This window comes from Vicugna pacos, chromosome 22 (genome assembly GCF_048564905.1).
Source record: "Vicugna pacos chromosome 22, VicPac4, whole genome shotgun sequence".
NCBI lineage: Eukaryota > Metazoa > Chordata > Mammalia > Artiodactyla > Camelidae > Vicugna > Vicugna pacos.
Window position 1 is genome coordinate 31,282,749 of NC_133008.1, and position 19,228 is coordinate 31,301,976.

The 19,228-nt window shown below is 60.0% G+C and overlaps 1 protein-coding gene across 1 annotated transcript; it reads left to right on the top strand.

Moving 5' to 3' along the window:
- The first annotated feature begins 1,440 nt into the window (after positions 1-1,440).
- LINGO3 (leucine rich repeat and Ig domain containing 3) lies at positions 1,441-18,166 on the top strand. The gene is made up of 2 exons (XM_072948038.1): positions 1,441-1,527; positions 14,084-18,166. The coding sequence occupies exon 2, from the start codon at positions 14,130-14,132 to the stop codon at positions 15,906-15,908; it is 1,779 nt and encodes a 592-aa protein (XP_072804139.1). The 5' UTR covers positions 1,441-1,527; positions 14,084-14,129; the 3' UTR covers positions 15,909-18,166.
- Positions 18,167-19,228: the final 1,062 nt, after the last annotated feature.

Sequence of the window (19,228 nt, forward strand, 5' to 3'; positions counted from 1 at the left end):
GAGTCACAGGTGGCTGAGCTGACGTCCAGCCACCAGGGAAACAGCTGTGAGGGTGCAGCGGGCAGGAAGTCTGGGGGGTGGGATTGTGCACGGTTACAACCCGGCCCTCAGGGCAGCCAGGACTACCCTTGAGCCCCTCTCTGGGGACCAAGGGCATTGCTGAACCTCGATTTGCTCATCTGTGAAATGGGAACAATAAATTGTCCACCTGTAACAGTGAGGCTGCAGCAGGCACAAGAGGGCCAGAGTCTGAAACGGACCCAGCGCACAGTAAGCACTGGGTAATCTTGCTGGTGTTACAAGCACGATTGTGGGGGTGGGGGGTATTAATGGAGGGTCCCCCCACCCCTGTCCTCTGCCCCGTGCCTACACTGAAGTAACATCCCAGACTCCATAGTGTGAGCTCCCTAAATGGGGCGGATGCCAGACAGACCCTGTCCTCATGGCTCAGGACACCCCACTCCTGGTCTTGTTTCTGCCCCAACTTGTTTCCCCTCAGGAACCACGGTGTTCCAGCCCAGCAGTCGGGAATAGGGGCCCTTCACCCCTATTTTGTGATTCTAGGACATCTGCTCCGCCAAGACATCTTTTATCAGATGAGGCAAGCTCCCTCCAACTTGAGGTTCCCAAGCATGGGGTGCCCAGGGCCCCCCAAACCACCCCAGTATGTAAGAGAAAGAGTCAGTCCCCATACGAATGCCCGCCAACTGCTCTGCGTGCTGCAGCCTGCCAGGCAGATAAACACACGTAAGTACAGACTGGCCAAGGAAGGAGGAAGGGAAAGGCATTCCAGGGAGAGGGAACAGGAAGGGGAAAGGCTGAGGCTGGCAGGAACCTGGCCTGTGTGAAGAGGAGCAAGGAGGCCTCCTTGGGGAGGAGTGAGGCCGCGGGTGGGAGGAAGGCGTGGATAGGGAAGATCCAGAAACACACACCGAGTTTAGATGATCCAGAGGGCAACAGGGAGCCATTGTGGGTTCTGGAGGCCAGTGGTCAAGCATCCTCTGGCTAGGGGGCGGATGGGCCTGGAGCGCTGGCTGGAGCGGAATAGGCTGGGGCAGGTGTCCAGGTGTCCAGGTACCAGGTGGTGGCGGCCTGGACTCACGCAGTGAGAAGGGGACAGGTCCCAGAGGAGCACAGATGGAGAGCCCTGCGTTTCTTGCACCGCAGCCTCTGCAGGCCCGCCGAGGCCACCGCCCCCGGGGGCCTCACTCTCGCCGGCGCGGGTGGGTGCACCGGAGCGGCAGGCGCTCCCCGCGCTTGGCCCCGCCGCCCTGGCGCGCGGCCCGGCACCTGCGCGCACGTGTCCTCGCGCCCCGCAGCCCCGCACACCTGCGGCCCCGGCGCCGCGCTCCCCGGCCGGCGAGCCGCGCGCACGGCCGAGCGCAGCCCCGCGCGCCGGGGAGGGCGGCGGCGGGCACGCGCCGGCAGGGGCGCGCACGGCGGACCCGGTAGGCGGCGGCGGCTCGTGTCGGCTCCGGGCGGCCCCCGCTCCGCAGCCCGCGCCGTGTCCGCGGCGGAGCCGCCCAGGTGAGTGGCCGCGCCGGGCCGGGCGACCCCGCTCCGCCTGCGCCCCGCACCCCCCTCCCGCGCCCCCTCTCCTCGCCTGGGGGCCACCCTCCCTGCGCACCCCTCCCGGGGCATTGCTGCTCCTCGCCAGGCCCCCAGAGCTCCCCCTGGAAACTTCGGGGGGCCACTCCCCATGCTGGGGTCACCCCGACCCTCCCCTGGGGCGCCGAGGAGTGGGGAGTCAGGTAGGCGTCTCTCTGGGGGCAGTGAGGACACCTGGGGGAATGCAGCCCCCTCGGGAGAGGGGGAAGGAGGGGCACTGGCTGGGTCTGGGGGTCGGGGCCGTCGTGATGGCAGCTTTGGCCCTGCGCCTTCCTGTCCTTCCCTCCAGAGGGGTCTAGTCTAGCCTAGGGGATGCCGAGGAAGGCAAAGAAAGCATTTGGGGTTCACAGCAGGACCTGCTGCATCCCTGGGGCTGGGGACAGCTCAGCTGGGTGGGAGGGATTTGGGGGCACAGGGCCGAGCCCCCTGCACTGTGGGCCTGTGTCCAAGCAGCAAGGGCAGGGCGAGGGCTTCTCTCCGTCCCCGAGCCTGGGCCTGGGCGCCCCCCAGGGCCTCTGGGGGCTGGCTTGGGAGGCCACTGAACCCCATTCAACAAGTTGGGGCTAGGGGACATCGCCTTGTACCTTGATCTGGGTGCAGGGTTAGGGATAGGGTGAGGGTCCTTACTTTCGAGACCGCCTTATAAATGGTTTTCTTAAACATGTGCCCCAGGCACTAAGGACACAGGCACCCCAGTCCCCCAGTTCTGAGGAATCAGAACTTCTGGGGTTTTGTGACCTGGAACCTGCATTTTTAACAAGCAGTCCTCGGTAAATCCATGTTTGCCCAGAGATGGTTGAGAACCTCTTGCTTCTAGCGGGGGCGCGGGGAGGGGGTGTCTGCTGCAGCATGGCAGCAGACAGAGGGACCATCTGGGGCTTGATGGGAGGGGGGAGCTTTCAGGGACAGCAACCCAGGAGGGCTCCCTGGAGGAGGTGTGGAGGCTGGGAAGGGTATGGTGTGTGAGTGCCTGGAGGTGGAGGACACAGGGTTTCTGTGGATGAAGCTGGTGGAAAACGGGTGCAGGCAGGCGGGGAGAGGTCGGGGTCATCGGGCTATGGGCTCACCGCCTGCCTCCATTGCCCTCTGAGATGGAGCTCTGGCCATCTGGGACAGGATCTGAGCTCCCCGTGGGCCCACCCTGCAGGCTTCTCCCGCAGGTGCAGCCCCTCTAATCTACCTGGATGACGTGCAGTGACAGGAAGGGGCCATCCAACTGTGAGAGGGGGGCTCAGAAGGGCTCAGAAGCCTTCCTGGGCCTGCTTCTCTGTTCCCTGTTCCAGCTGGTGGCTTCCATCAGAGGACAGCCCCTCTCTGAGCTCCAGTCTGGAAATGGACATCAACACGGGCTATAATAAATTGAGGTGCCTTGCGCCCCCCACCCCGCCTGGTGCTGCTGTGAGATAGATGCTCTATTAATGTGGGGCGCCCACGAGCACCCTCACCATCACCACAGCAGCACCACTGCACCCGCTCAGCCTCAGTGTGCTCACCTGTAGAATGGAGGTGGCAGCTCCTAGCCGCCCCCACGTTTTGCCCGGGATCCAAAGGTGCCTCGCTGAGTGGGAATATAAAGCAGATCTGAGGCAGCAGCTTGATTTTTCTTCCCACAATGCTGTCATTCTTGGGCGCCCCTGAGTCACCACCTAGTCACCAGGTAGAGAACCAGAGAGCCTCTGAGAGAACTCTCGAAGCAAAGCTTGTCCCAGGTGGGCCTGGGTGTGCCGCCCACCACCACGTGAATCCTGCCCTCTGTCCGCCCTCCAGTAGGGTTCTGGGATTCAGTGGAAAGGTTCAGATATTGACTCTCAAGCTGAGTGATGTCAGGTGAGCTGGAGACCACTCTGACCCTCAGTCTCCTTTTCTCTGAGGGCTTCATCCTTTCCACCCTCAGGGCTGGGCTGGGCTAGTAGCTGAATGGCCATGGTATATACCGGGCGTTCAAAATGTGGTTCCAGATCGCAGACCTCACCTGCAGAGGACAGTCAACAGCTCCCCCTGCACAGGCTGGCAGGCAAAGTGGGTCAGGAGGCCCCCAGCCCCCCGAAGGGTTAACAGGGACTAACGGCAGACGGAGGCTAATTAGGGCTTAATGAATTGTCGTGGATGAAAGTCCCAGGAGGGCCTGGATCTAGGACGCAGGCCACACGAATCCTGAAGAGGTGGGTAGTGTGTCCCCGAAAGCAGGCCTCAGAATGCGGGCCCTGCATGTGGCCTGGCCCCGCTGCCCAAGTCTGTCCAGAAGCCTGAATGGGGGACACTTCGAGGGCCTGCCGAAGCCCACCCCCTGCTCCCTCCAGCCCTACTTGTGGTTGGGGGCAGAGGGAGGGGTGGCCTGAGGTCATAGGGGCCAGCTGCCTGGGGGGGGGCCTGGCTCACTTTGCCCAGGGGTGTGTGCAGCACCCCCTGGCTTGGGAGGGGACGGGAAGACATGTCCCCTGTGGCCTGAGGAGGGGAAAGCTTGCTCAGAAGAGATGAGTTGGGAGGAGATGGGGCCCTGGCCAGGAGGGAACGAGGGAGCTAGCTACCTGGCTGTGTCCACAGGGCTGGATTGCTCTGCTCAAGGGAAGGGGCCCAGGCAGCCCCAGCCCGTCCTGGGTTAAAAGCTTCGTGGCAAATTAATCCAGGATTACTTGGGGCCAAGTGGGGGTGGGTCTCATTTCTCAAGTCCTCCCTGGACGGACAGATTTTGGGCTCCTCCCCTAGGTAGGTCCCTGCACTGCAGCTGACGCTGCTCCTGTGGGGAGCTCGGCCCCTTCTCCCGTCCAGCCCCCAGAGCAGGCACACAACCCCGTGGAGGCCTCAACCCACCATTCTTCGAGACTGCAAAGACCCTGCGTGAGTGTCCCTGGGCCGCAGCCACAAACCTAATGCTTCAAACTACACACATGGATCCTCTCACTGTCCTGGAGTCAGGAGTCTGACTCGGGCCTCTCAGGGCTAAAATCCAGGTGTGGGCAGGGCTGGTCCCTCCGGAGGCTCCAGGGAGAATCGGGTCCTGCCTCTTCCAGCTTCCAGAGGCGCCGCATCCCTGGCTCGTGGCCCCCCCTCCATCCTCACCGCCAGCAGTGCAGCATCCCCCGTCTCTCTCTGACTCTGACCTCCCGCCTCCCTCTGATGAGGACCCTGTGATGGCACAGGGCCCCCAGGAATCCAGGGTCACCCCCATCGCAGGGTGAACTGATCAGCATCCTTAATTTCACCCCGCTTTGCCACATAAAGAAACATCTCAGATTCCAAGGACCAGGAAGTGGGCATCTTTGGAGGGGCCTTCGTTCTACTGACGGCAGACCGCACCTTCCCTGTCATTTTCCTCCACTGCCCACACATGGCCTCTGTTTTACCCTTTCTTGTGTGTATCATCCTGGATGAAAGGCAGGGATCCTGTCTGTGTTGTTCAAAGCTGTTTCCTTCAAGAACTAGAACAGAGCCTGGCGCGCAGACAGTGCCCATTCAGTGCTTGTTGCATGAATGAATGAATGAATGAGGGAAAGACTTGGCTGAAAGCAGAGCAAGGCCTGCGCCTCAGGGCACCTGACCCCAGCCCACACCCAGCAGAGATTTTTCAGGAAAGATCCCGGTTGATCAAGTACATTCTTGCTGACTTCTCAAGTGCCCCCCACCACCGCCATCAGCCGGCGAAGGTGGTAGTTAGTCATGTGAGTCCCTTTTGCACAAGAGAAAACTGAGGCTCAGGGCATTAAAAGTCTCTCCCAGGCGGTCGGGGCAGGCTCTGATGGGGACCGGGGGTTCTTGTCCCGGTGGCGGAGGTTCGCTGAGCCTCTGTGCATTTACTGGATGTTCTTGGGCTCTCGGAGCGCCCAGCTCTGCATGTTGCTGGCTGGGGGCTGGGGAGAGGGCGAGCGTGGTCCCCGCCCTCGCAGCAGCGCTGCCCAGGCAGGAGACGAGACTTTCCAGGCTCAGGTGATGCAGGGTGACAGGGTCAGACCACACAGCACCGGACGCACCTTCAAACTCCAACCCAGACACATCACGCTTGTGCTCAGAACCCCCTGTGGCTCCCTGTCGCTCTCAGAATCAAGTCCAGACACCTCACTGTGGATTCAACGCCCTGCGTGGTTCTGCGCTTGCCAACCCCAACTCCGAGCCCTGAACTCAGATGCACCCTGAGCCTCCAGCGTCCCCCTTTCTGTCCTCCAAGCGCCAACTTCTTCCCACCCCAGGGCCTTTGCCCCGGCGCGTCCCTGCACTCAGAACTCTGTTTCCCGGAATTCCGGCTGGCCCCCTCCTGCAGACAGGCCCTCCCGGCCACGCCAGACAAAGCATCAGACCATAACAGACCCCGGCTCTTCCCAAACCATCTACTTTGTGAATGTGTTTGCGTGTCTTGGCTGCTTGCCCGCCACTGGACACGACGCTCAGGGAGAGAAGCAGACACAGAAGGACACATGGCATATGAGTCCACGGATGTGAGGCGTCCAGAACAGGCCAGTCCCCAGACCCAGGGAGGGGGCTCCTGGCTGTCAGGGGCAGGGGAGGGGGAGGGGTGACTGCTCATGGGGATGAGCTTCTTCTAGGGGTGATGGAATGTTCTGGAATTAGACACAGGTGATGGTTGCACATATCTGTGAAAGTACTAAACAAGCACTGGGCACTTGAAATGGGAAAACCTATGCCTGGGAAGGCTGGGGGCCGCTGTGCCCCCAGCACCCGCCCAGGGCCTGGCCCACCGGGGTTTAGATGGGGAGATGGAGGCCCGGGTGTGGCCACGGAGTGGGCCGTCTGCACGCGGGCCCTGCCTCCCGCCCACAGTGACCTTGGCTGCCCCTGCGAAGCTCTCGTGGCTGCCGCTGTCGAGCACAGTAGTGAGGCTGTGTCCGTGGGGAACGGACCAAGGCAAGGACAGCCCTGCTTCCCTGGGATTTGCCCCTCACTGAGGAGAAGTGATGGGAAGACTCTCGGCCACCAGCCCTGTGGCTCCTGGAAAATGGGGGTGGAGGAGGGCCTGGCTCTGCTGGGGTCCGGGTGTCAGGGAGTCCAGTCCGCCCCAGGCTCGGCGTGGGCAGCGCTCAGCCCACATAGCAAAGAGTTGTTCTGGCACCTGCAACCCCGGAAGGGCCAGGCTGGTCCCAGGGCCTCCTCCAGCCTCGTCCACGAGCCACGTGCTCGCTGATCCCGAAGCTTCTGTGGTGTGGGAGAAGGGAGCCCCACTCTGCAAGGACAGCTCTGGGGCCCCCCAGTCCTGCCCAGCTGGCTCCAGGCAGGCTCCCAGGTCTGCAGAGCTGGTGGGGGATGGGCTCCCCATGCCCCGACTCTGGGAGAGCCCTGGGAGACGAGGGTATGGAGCCCCGGGTTTGAGTCTTACATGTCCTTCTTACCTGCTGGGTGGCCCCAGGCAAACCACTTGCCCTCTCTGGGCCTCTGCTTCCCCATCTATAACACAGGATGATAATCAGCCTGTTTCCTCCTGGGGCATCAGCTGGATGCCTGCTGTGTGCCTCAGCATCCTCTGCAAGATTTCTCTTTCCGGTGATCCTGCCCTCCAGGGGACACTGGGCAACGTCCTGGGATGTCTGTGGTTGTCACACGACTAGGGGTGCCTCTGGCATCGAGTGGGGGACCGAGGAGGCTGCTCCACACCCCACAGTGCCCAGGATGGCCCCCCACAGAGAGTGATCTAGCCCCAAACGTCAGCGGTGCCAAGGGACCCTCATCCAACCCCAGTCCCATCCTGCAGGTGGGAACACTGAGGTCAGAAGGAGGCAGAGCTGTGTGGACTGCCAGGGTGTGAGCTGGGGCCTGCGCTGGCAGGAGAGGGGTTTGGAGTGGTTGGCGGGGGCCTGCTGGGGGCAGGAGGCAGGGAGCGAGGTGGGTCTGGGATACATTTGGAGGTGGAGTGACAGCTCCTGGTGACAGACTGGCTGGGGGGTGAGCCGGCGCCACCGGCAGGGGCTGGGGGTGGAGCAGGGATGGCCCCCGGCAGCAGGGGATGAGGTTGGGACACTGCAGGGCTTCCTGGAGACGGCAGGGATGCGGCTGGGTCCCCAGGGCTGGAGCTCGGGAGAGAAACAGGATCAGGAGCCATCAGCGAACAGATGGCGTTTAGTCCTGGCAGACGAGGGCGAGGCCCCAGGCAGGTGGCAGGTCCCTGGGGAGGCGGGGACGGTCTGGAGGGCAAGTGGGGACCTTGATGGACCTGTGGGTGTCACCTCCCCGAAGTCCACAGCCGCAAGGAGGAGGGAAGGGACGGTAAAGGCGTAGAACCAACATCACCCTTCCATGCGGCTACCTTTCAGGAAATGGACCCGACGCCCTAAAAACGGAGCGGCAGGGGCAGGACCAGAGTCCAGACCCCTACCCTAATCGAGACCCAGGGTCCTGGTCTTCTGATCCCACTGCAACGCCCCGGCCTCTGGGCAGGGAAACGAGCCCAGAAAGGGTGACTCACTTGCTCAGGGCGCCCAGCCCTCTGTCGTCTGAGAGTGGCAGGGACGGAGGGGCGCCCGGGCCTCTCATCTCGGCTCAGGACACCCCAGCCCTCCACCAAGACCACCCTCCTGCTAGTTTCCTGCTTCCTAGCATGGCCAGCGTCCAGGAGAGCAAGTGAACCGGCTCCAGGAGGCAGAGTGAAGTCCCCACAGCTCCCTCGCCAAGAACCAGTGCAGTGCTGGGGCCAGAACCCAAGGGGGAGGCGTCAGACGTGCCAGCCCAGCTGCGAGTCTGCCCGCCCCCGCAGGGGAGATGACGGGGCCCTGCTGGGCACCAAGGGCCAGCAGTCTTCTCATCCCGGGAGCAGTTACAGCGCAAGATCTCCTAGGACGTCCCAGGTCTCGCTCCCTTTGACAGACGAGGGCCCGAGAGGGCATGGTTTCCATCGGAGGTCACACAGCGTGTCAGAACTGAGGCCTGCGCCGACCCTTCTGCGGCTGTATCATAGCAGCTGTGCCCTGGCTGTCCGACCCCCCGTCCCTTGAGTACTTCCCTTCTGATGTTGCTCTTATCCACCTTCTGTGACAATTTTTTAAAAATTCTTTCCAACTTAAAAAAAAATGTAACGTTTGTAAGAAGCTCACCTTCCTCTCTCTGCAGCGCCCTCCCCTGGGCTGCGGCCCCGCCACCCCCGCCGGCCAGGCTCCTTTCCTCCCTCCCCACGTCTTTGTCCCTTGCTCAGCAAATGAGATCATTGCAGCCCCCTCGACACCTCCCCACTGCGCTCTCCCTGGATTTATTTTTTTTCACTTAACTTGTCTGCCCAAGGAGGGAGCGTCTGTATTTACCTCCTTTGGTATTTGTCAGCTTCAGGAAGGCTGACCTCTTTGTCTCATGTGCTCTGTGTCCTCAGCACCTGGAAAATGCCCAGCACGGTAGATGTTTGTTGACTGACTGACGGATGATATCAACCAGTGAGGGGAAACCAGCGTTACAGGATCTCCGCAGGCGACGATAAAAACAGGCCCAGCAGAAACAGACCGTGTTTTAAATCCTAGCTGGATAACCTGCCAGGACCTTCTCCTCACCCTTAAAAAAAAGGATGGATTAACTAGTGTTACGGGTTAAGGACCCCCCAACTTCACCCGAGACTGTCCCCTCCCACCTCTGACGTGCTGTGAAACTGAGCAGGTGACTGAAGTTGCTTTGAGCCTCAGTGTTCCCCTCTGTAAAGTGGGAGTGACAATGGGAGCCCCTCCATGAGGTTGTCCCTATCTCAGGGCTGGCCCAGAACAGGGGCTGTAGCATGTTTGCCATTCTGATGATGGTGTTTCTAGTCTAGGAAGAGATACCAGCTTTGAAAGAGGGTTAAATGGCATTTCAGAGAGATGAGGGCGGGGAACTTTAGTGCAGAGAGGAAGTGACATTGGGGGTGAGACCCAAGTAAAGTCAGGGAGAGAGCCATGCAGCAGCAGTGGTCTGGATATTGCACAGCCTGTGCAAAGGTCCTGGGGCAGGACCAGGCCTGGTTTGTTGGAAGAAGAGCCAGGAGGCCTGTGTGGCTGGAACAGAGTGAGTGAGGGGGAGAGAGGGAGGAGGGGAGGCAGGGAGGGGAGGCAGGGAGGGGAGGCGGTGGGAAATTCTCTCCTGCAGAAAGAACAAATTGGGCAGCTTGCCCCCCACAAGGAGTCCGTTGGGGGCTGAACAGTCCCAGCCGTTTCATTCCTGGGGCAGAGCTGCTCAGGGTGGGGCTGGCTCCTCCAAAGCAGGTTGCTGAGGAGCCATCCCCCATCCCTGGGTGAGGGGCAGTTACCCCTTGACCACAGGGAGTGGCACAGGCTGAGACAGGGACCTGGGAGTGGCCTCAGAGCTGGCTGAGGGTAGAAAGTTGCTCAAGGCATGATATGGGCAGCGGAACAGGGGACCATCAGTCCTAGCTCCCTGGCCCCTCCTGGGACACAGCCTCTCCACGTGCTGTCCAAGGCAACAATGTGGAGAGAATGACCTAGAAAAACAGCCTGAGAAGGGAGTTGGCCTCAGGGAAGGATTATGTTCCCTGCAGTGCCTAGGTTGAGATTAAGGCCAGCTGCTAGGAGAAGACACAACCAGATGGCTCTGGCCTGCTCCCTCTGTCTCCCCACTAGGTCCCCCAGCCTGGGGCAGGGAGCCGAGACCCATGACCCCCTGGAGACCCGGGGTGCCCCAGTTCCCTCGTGGTGTGACCAACACTCTCAGCCCTCTCCCGCTGCTCACAGCACGGTTCCATGTGGCATGTGAATTCCCAGGCGTTTCAGGGGCACCTGCACCTGTGCTCGTGTGCCCACTGAAATCTGGAATTCAGTTCCATGCTTCATTTTATTTTGCCATGAATAGGATTACGCTGCCTGTGCTTGTTTGGCAGCCTTGACTGCCCCCAGCCCCTGACCTCCCATGTGGCTACAGTCAGCCATCTTTCCTCGCGGGCACCTTCGAATCTCCCCAATTCCACAATAACTGTGGACTATGGCTTCTTGGAACCCCTGTTGATGGGCACTTAGGTTAGTTCATTTTTCCTCCATGTACATGGACCTCAGCTTTCTCCTTCTGCTGAGTATGAGTGAGTCTCTTCGACCCCACAGCATGCATGGACCAGTTTATGTAACCAATCCCCCACTGATGGGCACTTAGGTTAGTTCTGGAACAGCACCCCCCATATGACTACATCTCCACTGCCTTTCTTCATTGATGCATACACGTCTCCCTGTGTTCTGAGGCAGGCATGGACCACAGTTTATTCAACTGGTCCCCTCTTGATGAGTTTCTAGGTTAGTTCAGTTTTCTTGCTGTTCCAAACAACACTGCTGTTCCAGCAACGCTTGTTCACGCCACTCTGCTCCCACGTGTGAGTTTTTCTCACGAATACATGGATACTCATTTGGTCTTGCAGATACATCCTGCAGCTGCCATGAAGAAATACCACAAACAGGGTGGCTTAAAACCAGACACATTCATTCCCTCTGTTCCAGAGACCAGACGCCCGAAGCCGAGGTGTCAGCAGGGCTGTGCTCCCTCCAGAGACTGGAGGAGGCGATCTTTTCTTGCTGCTTCCAGATGCTGCTGGTTGCTGGCACCTCTGGTGTTCCCTGGCTCATGGCTGCACCACTCCAAACTCTGCCTCAGTCACGTGGCCGTCCTCCCTGCGCGTCTGCATCCATAGTTCCCCTTTTATAAGGACGCCAGTCATTGGATCAGGGCCCACCCGTCTCCAGTGTGACCTCATCTTAACTGGATGCCATCTACAAAGTACAAACTCCACTTACAAATAATCTCCCTCTCGCGTTGAGCAAAGAGTTACTCAGAGCTGTGTGTGTTAGTTCTCACCTGAAATTCCCAGAGGGGCCCAGGAAGGTGGGAGCCGCCTCAAGGGCATTCAGCCGATGAGGATTTCAGGCTGGGTCGCTGCCCAGCCAGGCCTGTGGGAACAGTGAGGGAACAGGCAGCAGGCTTGGGCCAAGGGGAGTCAGGGGATGCCTGGGGGCGCTTCAGCTGCTAAGATGCTGAAAATAGCTACCCAGCCAATGGAGCAGCTCCCTCCAGCGGCCATCTGGCGGTTTCCTCCCCACCCCTATCCATCCTGGCCCCAGATCTGGGCTGCAGCAGAGTGTGGGGATGGGGGAGGGGGGCCCAGCTGGCTTCCAGGAGAGACAGAGCAGCTCCGAAGGCGCGGGTGCAAAGGCCCAGGCGCGTTGGCATCTGTTCCTCCCCAGCCACACCATCCAGCCTCCATGGCCCCTCCCATGCATCACCCTCTCCCCACCCCATGCACTCCCCCCCAGCCTTGCCAGCTGCTCCTGCCTCAGGGCCTTTGCACTGACATTCTTCCAGTCTGGAACCCTCCTTCCCTGACATCTATGATCCTCTCCTGGTCATCCTTTGGGTCTGTGTTAGCTTCCTGGGGCCAAATACAAAATACCACAAGCGGAGTGGCTTAAAAACAACAGAAATTTATCTTCTGGTTTCTGGAGGCCAGAAGCCTGGAATCAAGGTGTCTCAGGGCCATCCTTCCTGCTGAAGGCTCCAAGGGAGGGTCTTTCCTGCCTCTCCCCGTTTCTGGGGCCCCGGCAATCCTTGGCTTCTTAATGCACCGCTCCAACCTCTGCCTCTGCCTTCACATGGCCTTATTCCCTCTGTGTGTATCTCTGCATGAGTCTAAACTCCCCTCTTGTTACCAGGACATCAGTTATTGGATTTAGGGCCACCCTAATCCAATGTAACCTCATCTGCAAAGACCCTATTTCCAAAGGAGGCCCCTTTCCCAGATACTGGGATTAGGACTTGAATTTATCTTTTGGAGGGAAGACAGTTCAACCCAGTGCAGGGTGTCAGCTTAAATGTCACCTGTCCTGGTCTGAAGTCACTCCCTCCGCCGACCCCAGTCACCTTGACCATCCGTCCACACTCAGCCCCGCACAGTCTCTCACGGTGCGTCCTCAATTATTGCCGCCTATTCTTATGGGATACACAGATGTTCATCCAGCAAGTGCCATCCCTCAGGCCCAGACCTAGGCTCTGAAGTCAGGTTGACAAAGGTAAAGGCCTTGGAGAGTTTCCAACCAGCAGCAGGAGACAGGCAGCGTGAAGAGCGTTTTAGATGCACTGCAGTCTCCCGTGGTTGGACCATGCAGACAAACAGGGTAACAGAGGGAGGAGAAGACGGGTGGCAGGCCCGGCAGGGCCTCCGGGGAGGAGCAACATTCAGCCCACCTGTGCCCCCTCAATGGATGTGACCCTAGGAGAGAAGGCTGGCCCTCTGCCTGCACTTCTGTGTGTGCAGGGCCTGGCGTACAGCAGGCACTCTACAAATGGGAGGGTTTGGGTATCAAAAATCTTTACATTATATTTGTGTGGTTATTCTCCAGCTCAATAAGTGCTTCTTTTTGTAATTGTCTTTCTTATATATTTTTATTGAAGTACAGTCCATTTACAATGTTGTGTCAGTTTCCGGTGTACAGCACACGGCTTCAGTCATACGTGAACATACATATGTTCGTTTCATTTTCTTTTTCACCATAGCTTACCACAAGATATTGAATATAGTTCCCTGTGCTGTACAGTATAAACACGTTGGTTATCGGATTTTGTGAGAACCTTCCTGTGTTTAGAAGTGAGAGACTCTGCCAGAGTTCAGTAGCTGTTCTGTGCGATTCAGTGGGTTTGTAGATGAAATTCTTGGTACACTTATGGGAGAGGGGGAGCTGTAAGTCTCTCTACTCCACTATCTTGGCTCAACCCCCCTGTAATTTTCTTTTTGAGATGCAATTCACATAACATAAAATTCACCCATATATATGTATATATAAAATATATAATTTTATATATTATATGTATATATATAAATATATATTTTTATGCAGTTACATATATATCATATTTTTCCCCCTTAACAGAGACACTGGGGATTGAATCCAGGATCTGGCGCTCCCTCTACCACCAAGCCCAAAAATCTCTCTACCCCCAAATTCCCCCTTCTGAAGTGCACGATTCAGTGGCTTTTAGTGTATTTACAAGGTTGTGCAACCATCACCACTAATGTCAGACTATGCCATCACCCCAAAAAGAACCCTGTTAGCAGTCACTCCCCTTCCCTCTCATCCAGGCAGCCAGGAGCCCCCTCCCTGGGTCTGGGGACTGGCCTGTTCCGGACGCCTCACATCCATGGACTCACACACTGTGTGTCCTTCTGTGTCTGCTTCTCTCCCTGAGTACCGTGCTCTCAGTGCCCGTCCACGTGGCAGCAAGTGTCAGGGCTTCTCTTCTTTTCATGGCCGAGTAGTATTCCAGTGTGCGGAGGGACCGTATCTGTGTATCCAGTCTTCAGCTGATGGACACGGGTTGTTTCCACTTTGTGATTACTGTGGCTCATGCTCCTTTGAGCACTGCAGTGTGAGTTTCTGTGTGGATGTGTGTGCTCGGTCCTCTTGGGTAGACAGCCAGGAGTGGGATGGCGGGCCCTACGGAGGATAAATCCTTCTTGGGTGCACTATTGGGCGGGGCGGGGCGGGGCGGGGTGGCGGGATGCGGGTGCTAACGCTGCCCGCGCCCTCAGGTGCCCACGAGGATGCTGGCGCGGCCCTAGGCCCAGGCTCCGCACCATGACCTGCTGGCTGTGCGTCCTGAGCCTGCAGCTCCTGCTCCTGCCCGCGGCCCCGCCCCCCGCCGGGGGCTGCCCGGCCCGCTGCGAGTGCACAGCGCAGACGCGCGCGGTGGCCTGTCCGCGGCGCCGGCTGACCGCCGTGCCTGACGGCATCCCGGCCGAGACGCGCCTGCTGGAGCTCAGCCGCAACCGCATCCGCTGCCTGAACCCGGGCGACCTGGCCGCCCTGCCGCTGCTGGAGGAGCTGGACCTGAGCGAGAACGTGATCGCGCACGTGGAGCCGGGCGCCTTCGCCAACCTGCCGCGCCTGCGCGTGCTGCGCCTCCGCGGCAACCTGCTCAAGCTCATCCCGCCCGGGGTCTTCACGCGCCTGGACAACCTCACGGTGCTGGACCTGAGCGAGAACAAGCTGGTCATCCTCCTGGACTACGCCTTCCAGGACCTGCGCAGCCTCCGCCGGCTGGAGGTGGGCGACAACGACCTGGTGTTCATCTCGCGCCGGGCCTTCGCCGGGCTGCTAGCGCTCGAGGAGTTGACCCTGGAGCGCTGCAACCTGACGGCGCTCTCGGGCGAGTCGCTGGGCCACCTGCGGGGCCTGGGCGCCCTGCGGCTGCGGCACCTGGCCATCGCCGCCCTGGAGGACCAGAACTTCCAGCGGCTTCCGGGCCTGCTGCACCTGGAGATTGACAACTGGCCGCTGCTGGAGGAGGTGGCCGCCGGCAGCCTGCGGGGTCTCAACCTGACTTCGCTGTCCGTCACCCACACCAACATCACCGCCGTGCCGGCCGCCGCTCTGCGCCACCAGGCCCACCTCACCTGCCTCAACCTGTCGCACAACCCCATCAGCACGGTGCCGCGTGGGTCCTTCCGCGACCTGGTGCGCCTGCGCGAGTTGCACCTGGCCGGGGCCCTGCTGGCGGTGGTGGAGCCGCAGGCCTTCCTGGGGCTGCGGCAGATCCGCCTGCTCAACCTTTCCAACAACCTGCTGTCCACGCTGGAGGAGAGCACCTTCCACTCGGTCAACACCCTGGAGACGCTGCGCGTGGACGGGAACCCGCTGGCCTGTGACTGTCGCCTGCTCTGGATCGTGCAGCGCCGCAAGACCCTTAACTTCGACGGCCGCCTGCCGGCCTGCGCCACCCCAGCGGAGGTCCGCGGCGACGCTCTGCGCAACCTGCCGGACTCGGTGCTCTTCGAGTACTTCGTGTGCCGCAAGCCCAAGATCCGCGAGCGGCGGCTGCAGCACGTCACGGCGGCCGCGGGCGACGACGTGCGCTTCCAGTGCCGCGCCGAGGGCGAGCCGGCGCCCACCGTGGCCTGGGTGACACCCCGGCACCGCGCGGTCACCGCCGCCAGCGCCGGCCGGGCGCGCGTGCTGCCGGGTGGCACGCTGCAGATCCGGGACGCGCGGCCGCAGGACAGCGGCACCTACACGTGTGTGGCCAGCAACGCGGGCGGCAACGACACCTACTTCGCCACGCTGAGCGTGCAGCCGGAGCCGGCCGCCAACCGGACCCCGGGCGAGGGCCGCAACGACACGGAGGCGGCCGCGCGCTTCCCGCTGGACCTCACCACCATCCTGGTGTCCACCGCCATGGGCTGCATCACCTTCCTGGGCGTCGTCCTCTTCTGTTTCCTGCTGCTCTTCGTGTGGAGCCGCGGCCGCGGGCAGCACAAGAACAACTTCTCCGTGGAGTACTCTTTCCGCAAGGTGGACGGGCCCGCGGCGGCTGCCGGCCAGGGAGGCGCCCGCAAGTTCAACATGAAGATGATCTGAGCGGCCCGGGCCGACCTCCTGCAGCCCTTGCCGCTGGAGCTGGGCTGGAAGCTGCGTCTCCGACTCCGTCCAGGTCCACGTCCACGCCAGCCCGTTGCTGGCGCGTCTGACGACCACGACCACCTATGCATTTCCCGCAGGGGGCGGCCGCAAGCTGGCTCCTGGCAGAACTTCCCCTTTTTTGTAGAGACCCGACCACAGGACTGTTTTTTCATCAGGAAGCATCTTTTGCAGAGTTTCTCAAGAGTTTTCTAAGGGTTTCACCCTGTCTTCCTGCCCCTGGTGTGGTCGCTGAGCTAGGCAGGGGAGGGGAGGGGGCTCAGAGACCCTGGATCCTCACCACATACACAGCTTACTCCTGGAGGAGATGGTGTACACCCAGGACTCCACAGAGGGCCACCCAGCCCCCAGGCCAGGGGACGTGAAAGCCCCCGCTGTTCATCCCTGGACACCCCACTCTCCACACCTGAGACACCCAACCAGACACACAGCTCCAGAGCAGAACACACACACCTCACACCCAGCTGACACTAGGCACGCGCCCCGAGCTCCAGAGCTCACATGGCAGGCAGGGCTCTCGGAGAGCACAGCCCCCACCTGGGACAGGCAGCTCATACCTGGGACACACTCAGCCCACACCCGGGACACACAGTTCACACCCAGGACCCTCAGCTGGTCATCTCAGGGCAGATCTCAGGGTCTAGGCTGAGGTCTCCCTGAGCAGGTCAGGCTCACCCTGAGGGCACCCAGAACGCAGGGTGGTCCCTGCCCCCTGGCCCAGGCACCCGCACTCAGACTCCCTCCCAGCAGGACCCACTGGCCCAGCAGGCGGGTCGCCCACTAGGAGAAGCCATCTCCCCAGCTCCTCCCACCGCTCCTCAGAGCTGCCACTTGCTTCCTGCGTCCTCAGCACACAGGAGGGCCAGCCATCCTGGCCCCTGGCCCAGGAACATGGCTTCCAGGGCGTCCCTCTCCAGCAGACCAGTGGGGTGACCTTCAATCCTGAGTCTGCACCACCCCTTTGCCAGCCTCAGACAAGCCTGAGTGGGGTCCCACCCCACCCAGACCCCGGGCCCATTGCCCACCTCAGGAAGGAGACCGGAGTGTGGAAGGTTCTCAGGGTCCCTGTTGCATGCACTGCAGGGCCAGCGATAGGCAGCAAGTCCATGACAGGGTTCAAGCTACAGGGAGACCTGGACCTGGGTTGTTGGGAGAAATGACAGAGGAACCTTGGTCTCTGCAAGTTTGGGGCAGATCTAGGGCCAAAGAGTAGGGGGGTCACAGGCAGACGATAGCTCAGGTGAAAGAGGAGATTCCCCAGGGTCACTGCCCTGTTGCTCTACAGATAGTGAGTTCCCCGTCACTGTGGGCATGCAAGCAGGAGCTGAAGTTTTGCAGACGTATTCAGACCCCAGACAGGGACCATCCACGACCCTGCCTATCCCAGCCTGGTCCTTGCCCCGCCAACCCATTCTCTACCTCGGCCAGACAACATAGGGCATCACTGAGGGGGAAGGAGCACAGGACATATTGTGGGGGCAGGCCTCGGCCAGAAAGGAGCTTGGCTGCCAGCCAGGAGGTTAGACGGTGTGCTCAAGGACCTTGTAGAAAGGCTCAAAGCCAGCTCTGTTCCCACCCAGCTGTGTAATCTTGGTTGGCGACTGAGGACCACCTGGACCATGGCTGGTTGGGTCTGAGGGCCAAACCTATTGCTACATACAAGCTCGATGACTGACTTGGATTCTGGATCCCTCAAGGTCTTTCTGAGATAAGCCACAGAGAAAGCTGTCACCTCTGGAGGTTTTCTGAGCAAAAGCTTCAGACAGGACTTGGAAGTTCCACTGGCCATTCTCCCCGGGCTGGAAACACTGGGAGGTGGGAGGTCCATGGTCCTGCCCCACGATGTGCGCTCTGCCTAAGCCCCATCCATGGCAGCAAGTGATGGCAGAAGGGGGTGACCAGCCATACTCCACCTGAGTCAAACAGAATGGGCTGGTTTTTTTTCCCTTAGCATCCTCCTGACCTTGGTTACCATAACAACCCTGAGGGCCCCTCAAAACGACATCCAAGTGCCTTTAGCATCATCAAGACAGGAGGGGATATGTTCTCGGCAGTGTTAGGACTTACAGAACGTCAGCATATTGGGACCTTCCAGTCCCCTCCACTGGCCCCTGTCCCAACATGAACCAAGAACCCCATCTCCCCCCACCTCCATCCTGCTGTATTTGGTTGGAATCCAATAAAAATGAAACCAATTTAATAACAAACTTCAGGGTTTGTTTTTTTTTAATTCTCATGGGAAGAGTCGGGACAGGAAGTACGGATGCTGTGGTCCCTGGGGGAGCTGCCTAGCTCCAGCCCCAAAGCAAGCCGTGAATCACGGGGCGTTTGCAGAGAATGACCCATGTGATAACATTAGAGGTCACACTTCAGGAGTGCCCATGCTGTTCCCAGTGCTGTTCCCTGTACTGCCTGTATTGACTCCTTCCATAGTGATGATGACCCTGTGAGCTGGGTCCTGTTATGATCCCATTTTACAGACAGGCAAAGAGAAGGTCAAAGGCTGCCCAGAGTCCCCAGCTGGGGAGAGGCGGAGTGCTGAGAGGGACCAGTGGAGCTGGGCTGTCAGGGAAACTCTTGCCCTAAGCTGGGACCAGTGGCAGAGCTGGCGGCAGGGAGGAAAGGAGAAATAAGCTGCAGACCCACACCCTCCTTGCTGTGCCCCTAGTGCTGGCAGCTTCCTCCCCCAGGGCTGTGGGGTCTCTCCCACCCACTCCCGATGGATGGGAAAAGCAGAGTACAGAGCCCAGAGTCGGGGCTCAAACCCTACTGGTCCCTGGAGGCTTGTGCTCTTTTTGCAGGGAGGTGGATGGAGTCAGAGCAGCCAGAAACAGAAGCAGGATCAAGACATGTCGGGGGCTGTGGGGCAACCTCTCGGCACCTGATTTCAAAGAAACTGAGGTTGGGGGTGCTGGGCTGTGGCACCCTTCTGAGAGGCTTCATTTCCCCTATTCTTCCTGCAGCAGAGGGAGGAGGACGATTGCCTCATGGGCCTTGGTTTCCCCATCCACAGGGGCTGCCTGCATCCCTGGTTCAGACTAGGTACAAGATCCAGGATTTCCTAAATCCTGTCTTATTCTTAGGATGCAGCTGAGGGGGTCTTCCTTCTTTGGATAGCCAAGGGCAGCTGAAGGGGGACCCGTCCCATTGGTGGCCAGGAACCCAAGGCGGGGCTCCTTAGAGGGGTGTCTGTGGCCCCAGTGCTGTGTGGCCCAGGGGAAGTCGCTGCCCCTCTCTGTGCCATGTGCTCATCTATAAAC